This window comes from Panicum virgatum, chromosome 6K, assembly GCF_016808335.1.
Source record: "Panicum virgatum strain AP13 chromosome 6K, P.virgatum_v5, whole genome shotgun sequence".
In the NCBI taxonomy this organism is placed as follows: Eukaryota; Viridiplantae; Streptophyta; class Magnoliopsida; order Poales; family Poaceae; genus Panicum; species Panicum virgatum.
In genome coordinates, this window is record NC_053141.1 from 10326913 (window position 1) to 10343779 (window position 16867).

At 42.2% G+C, this 16867-nt stretch overlaps 1 protein-coding gene across 1 annotated transcript; it reads left to right on the forward strand.

The window, feature by feature from the left end:
* Positions 1-12057: 12057 nt before the first annotated feature.
* On the forward strand, positions 12058-16565 carry LOC120711687 (disease resistance protein RGA4-like). Its single transcript, XM_039997299.1, has 2 exons — positions 12058-12923; positions 14309-16565. Exons 1-2 carry the CDS (start codon positions 12133-12135, stop codon positions 14592-14594), a joined length of 1077 nt encoding a protein of 358 aa, XP_039853233.1. The 5' UTR covers positions 12058-12132; the 3' UTR covers positions 14595-16565.
* The last annotated feature ends 302 nt before the right edge of the window (positions 16566-16867 follow it).

A 16867-nucleotide genomic window follows, 5' to 3' on the forward strand; every position in this document is an offset into this window, starting at 1 on the left:
ACAACCTAAAACAGAGGCCTAAGAACTAGCAAGAGCCGATTCCCGGAATAATCCCTATCAAGGCTAAGATAGAGCATCTATTACACCACCGGATCATCCAATCCGTTTGCAAGGCCTAACCTAGCAGATATTACGCCAACTCTTAAGAATAAGAGCAAACCATAACAGATCAGATCTACTAGACACAAAAGAAGCAGGGTGTTGCCTCTGTGCAACTAATTCTATGCGACAAGAACTAGCATAAGATTGAAACGTGACTGCACAGAGACAACATGATATTCGTAGATGATAAGCAACAAAGCACAATGGATCTACTAAAAGCCATGCTACGAACATCAGGATAACTAGCATTACTCGCCATAAAAAACGCTTCAGTACGAGTAATATTAAGATAAAGGCAAGAACAATGCTGCCCTGATCGCGAGAAGCGATCAGGGCAGCATGGCGCTTACTTGGATGAAACCCTAGGATTAGGGGCGGCGATGCGCCGAGGTTTGTTGTGGTGGAGACACCCGCCGTGTGTAAACGAATGCCGTCATCTTTATTCAATAGCATATGGGTACATATTTATAGTCCGAAGACTTCTTGCCGTGCAAGGCAACCCCTAAACTCTTTCCTAACCGAAGACTAGAGATAAATTACAACTCAATAAGGACTCTAAGATTAGATAATATGATCTGGACTCTTTCCTCCACCGGCCCAGATCTTCATGAAGCTTCCAAATATCAGCCGAAACACGCCGTATAGTTGTGGCAGATTCTGGTCGTCCTATTGTTTCGGCAATTCCCGTCGACTCCAAGCGAATCTGGACGTGATTCTAGTTGTATTGGAAAGCTTATCTCCTTAGCTTTCCATGCATATCTAGAACGCCTAAAACGGAGTCCATATGTGGCCTGGGCGTCCATTTTCGTCCGGCCTCTTCCTGCAGTCCGAACCAGCCTCGCGAATAAACTGGGCTTCAACATGGATTAGGCCTGTAACTCCATCTCGGCTTGAGCCTTGAGTGCACAGTTATCATCATATTTGGTCAAACTTATGATATAAGCCTGGCTAAGTGGACTCCTTTACCGTGGGCTTCTTCTGACATTTGGCCTACCAATCCCGGTCAAATTCTGGCGATAACAGGCGTCCACTCCTGGATCGAGGGCGCAAGCGGCGACGGAAGGCGCGTTTCTTAGTTTGCGCCACAAAACCAAGGAGGCGGACGGCGGTTGAAGACGCCAAGTCGTGGAGGCACGGGCGTCGGTCTCGGGACTGACGGAGGCGACGGGCGTCGACGGCGTCTAGGGCCTCGCTGCGGGCGAGTAGGTGACGGGCGTCGGGCGGCGTCTAGGGCCGTCAGAAGGCCGAGGCGGGAACGGCATCTAGGGCCACGGCGTGGAGGCGGGAATCTTCCCGCGCGTGAGGTTTTGGCGGTTTTCTCAAAACCGGCCACCTACCCGGGTTTCGCGGACCCTCCAAAACCGCAGACTGGATCTGACCGGTACAGCGTACCGGTCTGACCGGTCCCGCGGGTATAAATACCCCTTCACTTTTGTTAGGTTAATTGCGGCTTTTAGAACTTGTCCGTGAATTCTCTATTCCTCCAGGGCACCACCCCTGTGTTCCTCTCCCCCCGTTCTTCTCTTTAGAGTAGATTTTGTCCTTGACGATCCCAATGCTGAGCCCTTGGCGCAATTACATATGTGATTTGCATCAAGTATAGGTAAATGCGGAGCCCTTGGTGCTCCGTGGCGTTGGCTCTTGCAGCGTTTCCAAGCTTTGGAGCTCCTCGGCGGGGAGACGAACTTCTCCAGCCTCGTCAGTGCCGGCGGTCGTCGGTGTTCCGCGAGGACAGAGGCAAGGAAGACGAAGGGCTTCATTGTAAATTTTGTTTTTCTGGAGGTCTTCTTTGTAATTTGGGGATGTACTGTGCTTCATTTCTAATTCCATCCTTCCTTTCGCAAAAATTTTTTTTGAACTACCTCGATTAATGTCTCGAATTAATCGAGGCGGTCATTTTTTATTAACCAAGATGGTGTATACACAGAGAAATTATTTTTCTATTTCCCTGTCAGTATTTTGCATTCCCCTATGGGTATGTGCACTCTCAGGGAAATTCCAGTTTCCGATAGTGATCAATAACGTTCACACCTAAGGAGGTACGCTTCTCCACAAAGCCCGCGGAGAGCAGCTATAAATAAATAGATGGGCAGCATATATAAAGGGGTTTTTAGTTGGCGAAAAAGTTTGAGTTGGGGGTATTGTAGCACGTTTCGTTGTTACTTGACAATTAATATCTAATCATGAATTAATTAACGTCATTAGATTCATCTCATATGAATCAGTTAGATTGTGTAATTAGTTATTTTTTAACTACATTTAATGTTCCATGCATGTGTCCAAAAACTCGATGTGATGGATACTGCGCAAAAAAATTTGGTAACTAAACGCTGCCTAAGATAGATTGAACAAATCTAAGAACCAACACCACACAGGACATAGGGTATTACGCTTTCAGCGGCCCAAACCTGTATATATAAACCACATTGTGCGTGTTACACCCCTCATCGAATATCTAAACGGGTTCCATCGAATTGCTGCTTGCTATACTCACCCACCATTAGGCTAATATGACTAAATGTTTTTAAGTCATTTTGTTTGGAACTTTAGTGTATATAAAGCGATTAAAGTATACTCCGTGGTTACCTTGCTTACGGAAAACAGGGCCTATTTAGGTGACATGTCAGTTAAAAAAAACTGATACTGACGTCTTATTTTAATACGCACTGGACTATGCTGGGGGTGTTTAGTTAGTGAAAATTTTTGGTCCAAATGTTATATCAAATGTTTGACCAGATGTTGGAAGAGATTTTCAGGCACTAATTAGAAAACTAATTTCAAAACTCGCTTGGAAACCGCGAGACAAATCTTTTGAGGCATTTGACCGCATCATTAACACATATGGGTTAATGTAGCACTTATGACTAATCATTTACTAATTAGGCTCAAAAGATTCGTCTCGTCGTGTACATTCAAACTGTGCAATTAGTTTTATTTTTTAACTATATTTAATGCTCCATACATGTATTTAAAGGACATGCAAAAAATTTTGTTAACTAAACGGGCCTCAACTTACTACTGCTGCTAGTTATTCCAAATGTCCTCGTCTGACAGTGAATAATGATGACTACAGCACTAGCTGAGTCGGTTTTGTCCGAGGTGAAGCTGAGTGAGAACGGATTTGGGCCCTGTTTGGATGACTGGATTCAAAATTTATGTCAAAAGAATTTTACATACATGCTATATCAAATAAAATTTATTTATAATTTTTTCACAAATAAGTGTAATTTAGCGCAACGAATCTAATGAGCCCAATTAAATCATAATTTACTACAGTGATATTACAGTAACCATCCACTAATTATGGATTAATATACCTCGTTAGAATCGTCTCGCAAAGTAGTTCTAGAATTTTACAATTAATTTTATAATTAGATTTTATTTAATATTTTTAAATAATAAGATTTCATGATCTAAAATTTTAGATCCATGACCTTGTAGCCCGGGCACGGGTCGGCCGGAAATATGGACGGCTCTTGTCCTGTCAACATTGGCGTGTGAATATTTTATTTAGTAGATGATATAGTACAAGAAGTTTCTAGGTCCCTGTTGAAAAGCTGCAAGTACCCCGTACCATCATTCGGTTGATGCTGCCCACCATTCTTGATGTGGCAATACACTAGCGGCTGCAAAAACACTTTACTTGTTCTGTTAACCATCTTCAAATTATTGTAGTTTATTCATTATTAAAATATAAGTGAATTGTCCATTTTTTCCATCAACTTAAATTTTCGAATTGAATTGGTTGGTACATGCAACTTAATTTTTAGATTGAATTGGTTGGTTCATGCAACTCAATATTTATAAATGCTATATCCTATTGCTAATTGGATTAAACTATCTTGTTGCTTATGATTTTACAAAGATATCGAGACGTACACATAATAGATATGTTTTGGTAAAAAAAGGCTAAATGATCCCACATGTCATACACATGACAAAATCAAAAGTTGGCATTCTAAATACCATGTCAATATGCACGTAAATTATATATTTCATGAAACTATCTAATTTGATGAATATAATACGATTCTACTTTGAACGTAGAATTAATCGTAGTAAAACTCAAAACTATTATAGCATGAAGTTGTGCACATATTGTCAAAAACAATATAGACATATTTATATATACATGATACATCCAGCCATACCTTTTTTATGAATTCGTAATAATGCCCATATTATTTGATATACATTGGCATCATAGTAAACTGAGATGCATTTGTTATGCGCTTGTTTTTCATGAAGCAAATTATTCCATAAATGAAAATGTGTGCGTCATTAACATTTTCATGAAGCAAATTCTTTTGTGCAGAAGAAAAAACTCGAAACTGAGATGCACTTTTTTTTCACGGAAGAAAAAAAAATCAAGTTTTCGCACAAGAAAGTTTCTGTTGCAAGTATTGCATTGGAGATGTCAAAAAAAATTGCATTTGGATTTGCGTGAAAATATTAAATCTTATAATTTGAACTAATTTTATTTCACACCAAATCATGCTGACCGAATGTTCAAATATTAACGATTTGTCAAGTTAAATTATTGAAAAGTCTTAGACAACCTTCTCGACGTACATGGAGCTGGAATTTTTAATCATGTATCGCTATTCGCTACAAAATGGGATCATACACAGAAGTTAAAAGCTACTCCTATTTCAAAATAAATATAATTTTAAGACGAACACGAAAACTTATATTAGATATAAAATTATAAAAATACTTTTTGTCTTTTTGTAAGGTGCCCCCTCGACGCTCAGCTGGAGCTTTGGGCATCCGATACGCTCCCGCTCCCGGCGGCTCCATTGATTTTCGGAAGCTGAGAGGAGAAGAAAAAGGGCAGCCGCTCGGCGACAGTCAGAGTTGGCAGGCCCCACTTGTCTTTTTCTTTTCTCGTTGCTGGATCGTTTGCGCCCTCCTCCCAAGGCCCCGAGTCTTCTTCCCCAGCTCTGACCAGATATTTACTGCATGCATAACATGTACTATAGTAGATCCCATGACATTTGAGCATTAAAAGTTATTGTAGATTCCATAAAAAATTAGTGAATACTAATCTCCGTTTCAAAATAACTGACAACTTTGATTTTACTATTTAAAGTTTGACCGTATGTCTTTTATATGAATATTTGCATATATAGATAGAAGTGTATTACATCGCTACAGTACTTGTCACAAATTTAATGATGCTTGTTTTCCTTTACGTAATTTTATAATTAAACAAATATTATTGGTTAAACTATAAATAGTAAAAGTCAAAGTTGTCAATTATTTTAAAACGGAGGTTGGTAATTTTAATAGGAAGTCCTAACAGCCAACTGCTACATTCATATTGTTAACGATCAAAATTGGCAGCAGACCAGACCAACAGGTCTGACCGGTCCTCCTGGACGGTCTGACTGGTCTGTGATGTTGTAGCCGGTCTGGCACGACCAACCGGTCTGACCGGTCAAAGCAGAGTCCTAGTACAATTAGAGTTTTTTTTATAGATTTAGATCTTGTAATAGGATTTCTTACGGGACAAGTCCACTCCACCCTATAAATATAAAGGGCCACGGCCGATTGAGAGAGACAACCCAATCGAACCAATCAAATACATTTATCTTTTATCATCTTTTATCGTATTTACCTTTTTCTTTATCCTAACTTTTCTAATCTCAACATGTTATTCTTCTCTCGTCTCCATGGCATTTGAGGAAGTCCTAGCTGGCCTGCCGAGCCTAGGGCAACCCAAGGTGCGCCTGCTTCGACGGGGTCCCTCCCGGGCGGGCGTTCGTTGGATCCTCGTCGGGCTGCCCCGACGAGACTGGTCTGACCGGTCCACCATACCAATCTGACCGGTTGGTGTCGCAGCGCTGCAAGGAGCGTCACCGTTCGCAGCGCGATCGTGCGCGTTCGTGTGTTGGCCCAGAATCGGCGCCAACATATTTTGGCGACTCCGCTGGGGAAGAGAATCTGGCTATCATGGCCGATCCGTCAAACCCTAGCAATATATCGGCACATGAGGAACTACTTGAGGAGTATCGGCGAGAATATAATCTGGCGGACGAAAGATTGCTTCTATCCTGTTACTGTAAAATCGAAGAAGGCGTCATCAAGATAAAGGAGTGGACGCCACCTTCCACCATTGATTTATTAAAAGAGGTACAATCTTCAGGTAATTTATCCGATGCTCTATCTGAACTTGTTCAATATTTGATCAATCAAGAAAATAGTTCAGTTCCAATTCTTGCTGTTCAAAAGTCGGCTATTGAAGAGCCGGCTAATAATCCTTGCAAAGATTTGCCAATTTGTGATGTTGCTGGTCAAGATACAATTCGGCCGTCTCAAGCCGAAATTGTCGAACCAAATTCTCCTAGCAAGTACACAGAAACTAATTCTAGTACTTCTACGCTTGGGAGGCAACAAAACAAAGGCAAAGGCGCCGGTTGTACCGCAACCGGTCTGACCGGTTCTCCAACCGGTCTAACCGCCTCTCCCAGAGTTTTGCAAAATAAATCAAAGCCAAAGATGGTTAAATCCAAGAAACCCGAGATTGGTGTTTGGAAAACTATTGAATCCAAAAGCCGTCATAAGCATGAAAAGAAAAAGCTGAAGCCAAATAAGAAGCTTCCGGCTAAATCCTAAAAACAAAAGGATATCAAACATGCTAGTCGGGCTAAAAATTCCAAGCAAACAAAATCTGTTCCGAAACAGAAATTCTATGATCAGATTCGGCAATGGAATTATGCTCCTACGTCAAAGCCGTTTCCGTCATATGGATCCCCAATAAGCATGCCATGGGGTGCTGATTTCAGTTTGCTTTATTCTTGTGCACCATGGTTTTATAATTCATATATGCCGTTTCTTTCTATATATTTGTGCCCAAATTATATTACCTATAGGGAATTGGCAATTAGTAAGCCATCACCTACAAATAACGGCCTGTGCAGAAAAGGAAACACAAGGTGATCAAGCAAGTCTATCGTGTCAAAAAAGATGGACGATTGAATAAAAATTCAGATTTGACAAAAGATAAAGAAAAGCCGACCATTGAAGAAACATCGGCTAGTTCTATTGAAAAAATTATCCCTAATCTTAAATATGTTTCAAATGATATGGCTGAACAACAATCAACTTCGGCTGGGGGGCAAGATAAGAAAAAAAAGGCCTGCGACAAGCCAACCGGTCTGACCAGTACGCCGATCGGTCTGACTGGTATGTCCAGTGAACTTGAGAGTTCCTCCAAGAGCAAGACAAGGCCGAGTTTTAAGGAACTCTTGACCAAATATGAGAATGAGGGAGCCACCCAGAAGCATAAGGGATGACCAAACAAAGTCAAGGATGCAAAGTCAACATCAATATTTGGTGAGCAATGGGATTCTCAACCATGTCAAGATAATTATGTTGTTATACCACATTCAAGGCCGATTACTCCATGGTTTTGGCCGTATCCTTATTATTATACATCTTTGGATTATAGTAGGAAGTATATGCAGTCATATTATATTCAATATTCTTCTACATATCCAAGTTGTATTTCTCATTAGCAATAATCTGATCGAAAAAAATCTTAGTTGTAGCAAGGAGGGTGAGAAGGACGTGAAGAAAGATTCAAAGTACTTACAGCCGAGATGGTGTCCCTCAGCCTTGTCTCACACTCAAAAAAGAAGGTTGCAATGTTTGCGCAAGCAGGAATCGATGGAGCAACAAGTGGAGGTCAAGCCAGCAAAATCAGTAGTCAAAAACAAAATTTGGAGGCCTAAGTAAGTTGTTTCATCATCAATTTGAAGAAAACAAGACATGGCCGATAATTTTTATCGCTCTTAGCACAAAAAATGGCCGATGTATTTTTGATCATCGCCCTTAGATAATTTTGGTCCAGAGAAGTGTTCTTTGGCACATAAGCTTTATCAAAGAACAGGGGGGCATATGTTGACGACTAAAATTGGCAGCAGACTAGACCAACAGGTCTGATCGGTCCTCCCGGGCGGTCTGACCGGTCTGGTCTGTGATGCTGTAGCCGGTCTGGCACGACCAACCGGTCTGACCGGTCAAAGCAGAGTCCTAGTACAATTAGAGTTTTTTTCATAGGTTTAGATCTTGTAATATGATTTCTTGCGGGACAAGTCCACTCCAGCCTATAAATATAAAGGGCCACGGCCGATTGAGAGAGACAACCCAATCGAACCAATCAAATACATTTATCTTTTATCGTCTTTACCTTTTTTCTTTACCCTAACTTTTCTAATCTCAATATGTTGAGGCCTAACTGGCGTTTGAGGACACCCTAACTGGCCTGCCGAGCCTAGGGCAACCTAAGGTGCGTCTGCCCTGACGGGGTCCCTCCCGGGCGGGCGTTCGTTGGATCCTCGTCGGGCTGCCCCGACGAGACCGGTCTGACCGGTCCACCATACCGGTCTGACTGGTTGGTGTCGCGGCGCTGCAAGGAGCGTCACCATTCGCCGCGCGATCGTCCGCGTTCGTGTGTTGGCTCCGAATCGGCGCCAACACACACACACATATATCCATATACATACATATATACATACATACATATATATATACATATATATACATACATATATATATGTACACATATATATATATGTACATATATATGTATGTATGTATATATATGTATGTATATATATATATATGTACATGTATATATATATATATATGTATATATATATGTATATATATAAATGTATATATATATGTTTATATATATATGTATATATATATATAGCCAAAAAAGCTGGATGAAAATCTTGAAGCTTCCAAGCAGATACGGTCGCTCATTGACTCGATTTAGCTCGGGTCGTTGTAAATTTAAAATAATAGCCTGTATGCTCAACCAATTTTTTAAAACAAAGGACACAGGCCCTATCAGGAAACGTTGCAAAAATAGATTAGGGCACGGACAACGCGCCGTCGGTTGCCGTCGCCATGCAAGGAAGTTTTGCAGAAGCCCCCCTGCGCGCGCGTCGCCGAGGTCTGGTCGTCGTCTCGCTCGTCTACGAGCGGAGTTCGTGCTCCAAGGACCGAGCGACGACTCGGCGCGCGTTGTAGCAGCCGCTGTGGGGAGACGGCGGCGGCGGGGATCCCTTGCGCGCGCGGGAAGGTTCGCGCCAGAATCCCCCAGGGATGCTCGGCGTGTGCCAGTGCTGCGAGAGCGAGGGACGAGGAAGAAGGCACCGGCGGGGAGGCGTGTGCGGCGGTGCGTGCGCCTGGCGGAGGGAGCGAGGGAGCCGGGAGAGATCGAGTCAACGGAGACTACGAGAGAGATCGAGAGATGCGGCGGTGGAATACAAGGAAATATAGAGAAAAAAGAAAAAGAAAAGAAAAAGGAAGTGGAAAAAAAATAAAAGAAAAGAGATGGAAAAAAAAGAAAAGGGAGAAAGATAACACCATGTATGCAACAAAATAGCTACAAAGATCAAGTATGTATTAGATCATCATGATTTGTGTGTCAAAAATGCATTAAACACCCTGTAGACAGCTAAACAGATAACCCATTGTACAAGCTGTCTGTTTAAGTTGTCTATTTGTGTAAAAAAACAGTAGCTGTCTCCACCGTTGTACTTGCCCTTAACCCTCGTCAAGTACTACTACCCTTGCTAGTTTTCAGAAAACGTTGCAAGCGGGGGCAAAGCTAGAGCTGAACCGAGGGGGTGCACCGTCCATGATTCTACTGCTAGTCCTCTGATTTACAAAGTAAAAATTTGACCGTTAGCACTGCGTTTCATTTTAGGTGGAAATTTGACTGTTAGCACTGTGTTTCATTTTGGCGCGGGTGCATAGACACCCACTGGATCCTACATGTGGTTGCAAGAATAGATTAAGGCTCTGTTTAGATCACACCCCCATAAACCCTGTAAACACAAAAAAAAATATCGCATCGAATGTTTCGACACATGCATGGAGTACTAAATAAAATCTATTTACAAAACTTTTTACATGGATGGGCTGTAAATCGCGAGACGAATCTAATGAGCCTACTTAATCTATGATTTGCAACAGTGATACTGCAGTAACCATCCGATAATTATTGATTAATTATGGATTAATTAGCATCATTAGATTTGTCTCGCGATTTACAACACATCTATGCAAAAAGTTTTATAAATAAATTTCATTTAGTACTTCAAATTAACAAGATTCCAACGCAAAAAAATTTGCGCGTGGAACCAAACACGGCCTAACCCTCGTCAAGTTCTCTTAAATGTCCCTGTCTGAGTCTAAGTCTGACGATACGATGAATAGCCGTTACTCCTGGCTCGTGACGCAGTGGTGGTAGGCGTGTCAGCGTGTGGAGCAGTCGAGGATACTCGAAGTGGTAGGCACTGTTTGATTCCCGCTAGCACACCTGGCGCTATAAAAAAATCTTGCATGTATGAAATACTAAACAAAATTTATTTGTAAACTTTTTTCACATATGAGTACAACTTTGCGCGATGAATCTAATGAGTCTAATTAATCCATGATTGGCTATAGTAATACTATAGTAACCATTTTCTAACCATGCGGTCAAATGCCTTGTTAGATTTGTCTCGTGAAGTAGCGCAGGAGTTGTGGAGTTAGTTTTGTAAATTGTTTTTATTTAATACTCCTAATTAATGGTCAAAATTTGCGACAGTAACCTAGCACTACTAAATCAAACAAGGCCAGTGTATCTGACTTAAGCATAGAATTGGCCATGTAAATGCATAGGATTCCGGCAGCGCTTGCGAAAGGATGGGAGACTTCTGCATCCCTGCTAGGTTGCTTGTCTACGTTGCTGGTGTCCCGGGAGTCTGAAAGTTTCAGGTCGCTGATTCCTCCACCGGTGGCGGCGGATCTCAATTCTTCTTCTGTTCCGTGGCGTTTGGGTGGCCGATTTTCTTTCAACGGAATTGACGTGTCTTGGCGGAGACCAGGCGCTGACTTATGTGGAGTTCAGCATCATAGTGCGTGGAAGATTGAACGCTCCTGGTGCCGATGTTCATCGTCGGTTACCGGGCTTCAGGAAGACAGCAAGCTGCAAGAAGCTGGGGTTGCTTCATGTAATTTTCAGTTTCTTCAGGGGCTTTTTATTCAGGCAGGGGTGTACTGTGATGCTTCAGATGCTTAATATATTTCCTTTTGCTAAACCAAGTTTTTTCAAAACAAAAGGATACGATAAACAAAACTGTCCCGCACTAACTCAGAGGAAAGTGGCAGGATAATTTCAATAGAAGGGGCCCAGTAGACGCAGACACACGTTAGGTGCCAACTAAACTAGCTAGCCGTTGTTGATCCATGAATGTGGCAGCATGTGCGTGAATGATTATTTACAACAATCTAGGCAAATGATCGAGCTTTGATAAGATGCCTACCAACTACTACATTCATATATCGATACGGCGCCCGTTCCTAGCTGGCTCGACTCAACTTGGCTCGGCTTTTTTTTTAATTTCTGTTCATATCTCGTTGTTAATTTCTAATGAGCTAAACCGGCCGGTGTTTCAGCTTGTTTCGTCGATGAGATGGCTCAAGATAATTTTACCTAAAACCCTTTCCAAACAGGACCTTTCTCATGTGTATCATACTCCACATCTTTGATGATCGTGCAATATATGGACCAGCGTGGTTGTTTAGCTGCAAAAGCTGGTTCCTCCTGGAGTCAGAGTTTTTTTAATTTTTCACATCATGGCCACCCCCGAAATTTCATTACTTATCAGCAACGAGATTACACAGTTTATGCATACTGAGTATCATGTCTACTAAAGTATTATAAACATCGATTAAAAAAAAGTATTACAAACATGGCCTGGGGGACCTATATCTGTTCAACCGATAGCACGAACAGCTATCCCAGCATCACAGCAGAATCTACCACTACTAGAAAACGGGTCAAAGATCCAGACTAAAAATACCCGCTGTTAGTTGATGATGACGTGTGCGCGCCGGGGGAGGGGTGGTTGAGGGTGAAGCGTTTGTCTGTATAAGTGATCTAGGCATCTAGCTCACGGACATAATTCGCCCACTAACACTACTCCACTCCACTTCTTCGCTCCACTTGACGACCATTCCCAAATGAAGGGGGGAGAGGTGATTCAAGCTGTGAGCTTAGCCAGCTCTGTGGTTTCCAAGCTGTTTGATGTGATCGCAAGAGAGAAGACCATCAGAGGAAAAGTGAAGAGGGGTCTAGATTCCATCCGACAGGAGATGAAGTTGATGATCCACGACATCAACTTAAATGAGGAGATGAACCAAGGAGGGACGCATGAGATCAAGCTTGTGCTACTGAAGGAGTTGGCTTGTGACATCGAGGACTTCATAGATGTTACCTGGGTTCCGGGAGTAGCGTCTGGCCTCGTCTTCTCGGCCACTGGGATTGAACCCCGAAATGATATACTGGGAACAATCGACGGTTTCAAGGAAAGAATCCTGAGTGTACGGAATTGGAAGCCCGGCGGTGACGGATCCAGCCATGTCGAAGACGGTGCTGGGGCGTGTTCCTGCACTTCAGCTGCATCTGGTCATTCTCATAGTGAAGAGGCTACTCGCAGCAGCCAAAAAGAAGAAAAAGAGGCTAATCTCTGGGGCATCTGCAAACACAGAGAGCTTCTTTGCGAGTTGCTGTCAGAAGCCGAAAGGCAACCACCGGCGCTGAAGGTGATCTCCATCGTCGGATGCCGTGGCGTGGGGAAGACTACTCTCGCAAGAGCAGTCTACAACCACTGTCGTGCCTCCGATGATTACGACTGCGTTGCTTGGGTTGTGGCATCCGAATGCCACCATCGGGGGAACCTTCCGAGCAAGGTTCTCAAGGAACTTGGATCAAATGGGATATGCAGCCTCCAACGTTTCTTGCGGGACAAAAGGTCTATCTCTTCCCCCCCCCCCCCCCCCATTATGATATGTTTAAGTTTTTTAGATTGAACTTCATACTTCAAGAAATTCTCTCGATGTGAGGAATTTGAATAACTTGAAACATGATATTTCAGAAATATCATGGAAATTAAAACACCTATGTAATATTTCCGTCATAGTACCTACAAAAATATAAGCCATATGTTAAAAGTTCTCATATAAAAATCTCATCCTGGTCCTTCAACTCAAATGCATACCCAAATCACTCCACCCATATGGATTGGGTGGGGGTTGAGAGTTGTCTAATGGGACCTATTCTATTTAATTACTACCTTTGTTTTCAAAATTATTGATGTTGTTGACTTTAAGTTGTGGAAAAAATGGCGCCACGTGTGATGGCTCTAGACTTGACTCATCCTTCTGGCTCTAGGCTCAGCTCATAGTTTTGCCTGCATGCACTTTGGCCTCAAGCATCGCTCAGGCTAGACGGGAATATGATCCAACTCTGATTCAGTGCTAGAAATCCTGAGCTGAGTCTGAAGCCACATGAAATTAGTTTTTGCCACATAACGTCCAACTTATCCATATTTGGACCTTAGGGGTATCTAAAATCTCTTAATAAATAGGAAAAGTCCGATTTAAACTCTTGAAGTATCACAAAAGTCCAATTTTTAACCTTCAACTACAAAACCAGATAACAAAAGCTATCCAATTGTCGAAGCTGGGCAAGTTTAACCCTTAGGGCGGCTTTGAAGGTGGTTTTGTATTCTTTAAATTTTTTTAAAATATATAATTAGATCTAAAAAATCAAAACTAATTCATCTTAAATAAAAAATATGAAACTAGTACCAGAATTTTTTTAAAATATAACCTATCTATTATTACTCTATTTGAATCTTATGTATATATTTAATAATAATAGGTATAACTATAAGCAACCAAATATTATGAACATAAAAAATTAGATCTGAATAACTAACAAGTATCATGCCAATAGATAGGTTATATTTTTTTAGAATAATTTTGATACCTATTTCGTATTTTTCTTGTTTAAAATGAATTAGTTATGAAATATTTTTAATTCACACAAAATAGAAAGTCACCTTCCAAACCACCTAAGGGGCCAAATTTGCATAGTTTTAACAGTTGGATGGTCTCTGTTATCTGGTTTTGTAGTTCAAGGTTGAAAATCAGATTTTTTGTGATAGTTGGAAGATGTAAACCGGATTTTTTCCCCAAAAATTATAGGGGTTGATTGACATAAATTTTTTTACAAAAAAAAAACCCTAACTTGCTGTGGGTCTTGGCAATATATTTGGAAAAAAAACGCTTCTTTTTTGGACCGGTAAAAAAGGCTATTATATTCCTAAAACCGTGGTCGCAATGTGCTATGCAGGTGCCTGATTGTTATCGACGACGTCAGCGATCCAAAAGTGTGGAAGGATATAAAACATGAGTTCCCTGAAGAAGGCCCCAGTAGCAGAATAATTGTGACCAAAGCGTCCACTCCGTCGCAGCTGAATGCAGCTGGGGCAGTTATGTGTATACAATGCAATGTTTGGGCAAAGATGATTCAGAAAAGGTATTCTGGGAAAAGGTTGGTGAAAAGAATCGAACACCTGCCCTACAGCGTGCTGCACAAGGCATCCTCACGAAATGTGGAGATTTGCCACTGGCGCTGATCAGCGCAGCTAATTATTTGCGCAAACAAGGACAGATCGTGCTTCACGAGGCGGGAGGGATCACAGTAAAGCACTGTGAAACCGCTGCCCGCACACTCGGACAGAAGATACTACACCAAGATGCCGAGTTCTCTGATATTAGTAAAGCTCTTCTCCAGTGCTACAACAAGCTTCCCAATTCTGTTCACCAGAGCTGCTTGCTTTATGCCAGTGTGTTCCCCAGAGGCCGCCCGATTAACAGCAAGGTTCTGCTTAGAAGATTGATGGCTGAAGGATTAGTTGTTGCAGATGGCTGTCCCACCGATGAAGAAGATGCCAAAGGCTTTTTAGATAAATTCATTGACTGCTGTATCATTGAACCCGTAGAGATCAACAATGACAGGGTTGTCAGGTGCAAAGTTCAGAGTATAATGCTCGAATTCATCATCCACAAGGCGGTGTCAAAGAATTTTATCGCTCTGGTTGACAAAGATGAGCTTCTGTCAAACAAAGGAACTGTCTTAGGTGTCCGTGTCCGCCGGCTCTCTGTTCAGGATAGCAGCGAGGAAGGAATTGACGAAGCTGTTAAAGGTATCGACTTGTCAGTTATGAGGTCGCTAACGATCTTCGGAAGCCCTCTTCTTGACCTCCAAGCCTGCAAGTTGCTGCGAGTTCTGGATCTGGAAGGTTGCAAGGGGTTCTGGAATGATGATGTTTTCGGAATCATATGCAATCTGCTGTTTCTAAAGTACCTCAACCTCAGGCACACTGATGTTGTCCATCTTCCCGCAAAAATACGCAGCCTAAAATACTTGGAAACCCTGGATATTCGAGATACAGGGGTCCATGTTGTCCCCACTGAAGTCATCAGTCTACCACGGTTAGCTCACCTGTTTGGCCAGTTTAAGCTAGCCCATGGAATCAAAGAGGAAACGTCAAAGAAAAGTAGACTGCAGACTCTGGCTGGAGTCGTCGTTACCAAGCAGGAAGACCAAAGTTTTGAGAACATTATTCTTCACGCTGGAAAGTTGAGGAAGGTTAAGATCTATGAAAGAACATCACAGTCCTCCAACATCTGTCCCAGTAATAGAAGGTTGAGACTATGCACTTATTTTGGACGCCCTGGAGGAGCATCGTCCTGCAAGTCGCCCTTGTTGCAAATTAAGGAACGCTTCACCGGCAACAAAGCTCTCCATGTTCTATCAATCAACTCAAGTTACTTCTCTACAGAGTTTGTAAATTACTTACAGGCTCCCTGTGCTATCACATCTCTCAAACTACGGGGGAAACTGAAGGGTTTGCCTGATACTACTACCCTGGAACAGCTGGTCAATCTAAATAAGCTGATGCTCATCTCAACTGGCTTGAGCGGTCAAGATTTATCGGCCCTGCAGAGTCTAGCTTACTTGCAATATCTCAAGCTAGCAGAAGAACACAATGGGTTTCCAGCCGGCAGCTTCGTTGTGAAGAGTGGTGGATTCCCGAGCCTAAACCGACTGTGCCTCGAGGCCCCAGAGCTTCCCCAACTGGAATTCCAACCCGGATCTATGAATTCTCTGACCATTCTTGACCTAATTTGTCCACATCCAGATATGCCAGAGCCTGGTTCTTCGGGAAGCAGGTCTAGCGTGGTAGGCCTATCAAATCTTGAGAATCTCAACGAGGTGATCCTCCACTACTCTACCATGGAGCAAAAAATGAGAGCATGGAAAGAGGAAGCGCTTAGGCACAAAAACAGGCCGTCTGTGAAGAAGCAACCAAAACCAATCATCCACGCGGCATAGCCGTGAATGACTGTTTGTGTCCCTATGTGTTTTAGTCTGGTTCGTTCGCGTGTAATAATTGTCAGAGCTGCATATTACTGCGCCCTTTTGAGGCATCGAGCAGCACGATGATGTGGTTTGGTTTTTGTAACTTGTTCACCATGTATTGATTGTGATTGTACCAAAACGTTGGTGTATGCAGTGAATCGATCATCTTATTCAATATTCATATTAATATTGCAGCACTAAAGAAAACGGACCAAAGCAAAACTGATGGGTTACTGCAGTCTGTGTAGTCATCATCACAGTCGGTTCTTTAGCCGGGCCGTCAGACATGGCCATGGAGCTAAGAAACAAATTTCATAATGTCTACAGCTGGCTGATGACCAAAACTGATCGCACTACATATAGTATCATATATAGTAAGCTCATCGAATGGAATCGAAGTCTTATCTCATCATTAGCCGATTACTATGGCATTATCCTTAGTAACTTTCTTCGTGTTGCAAAATTTGGGAAATTTATTTATAC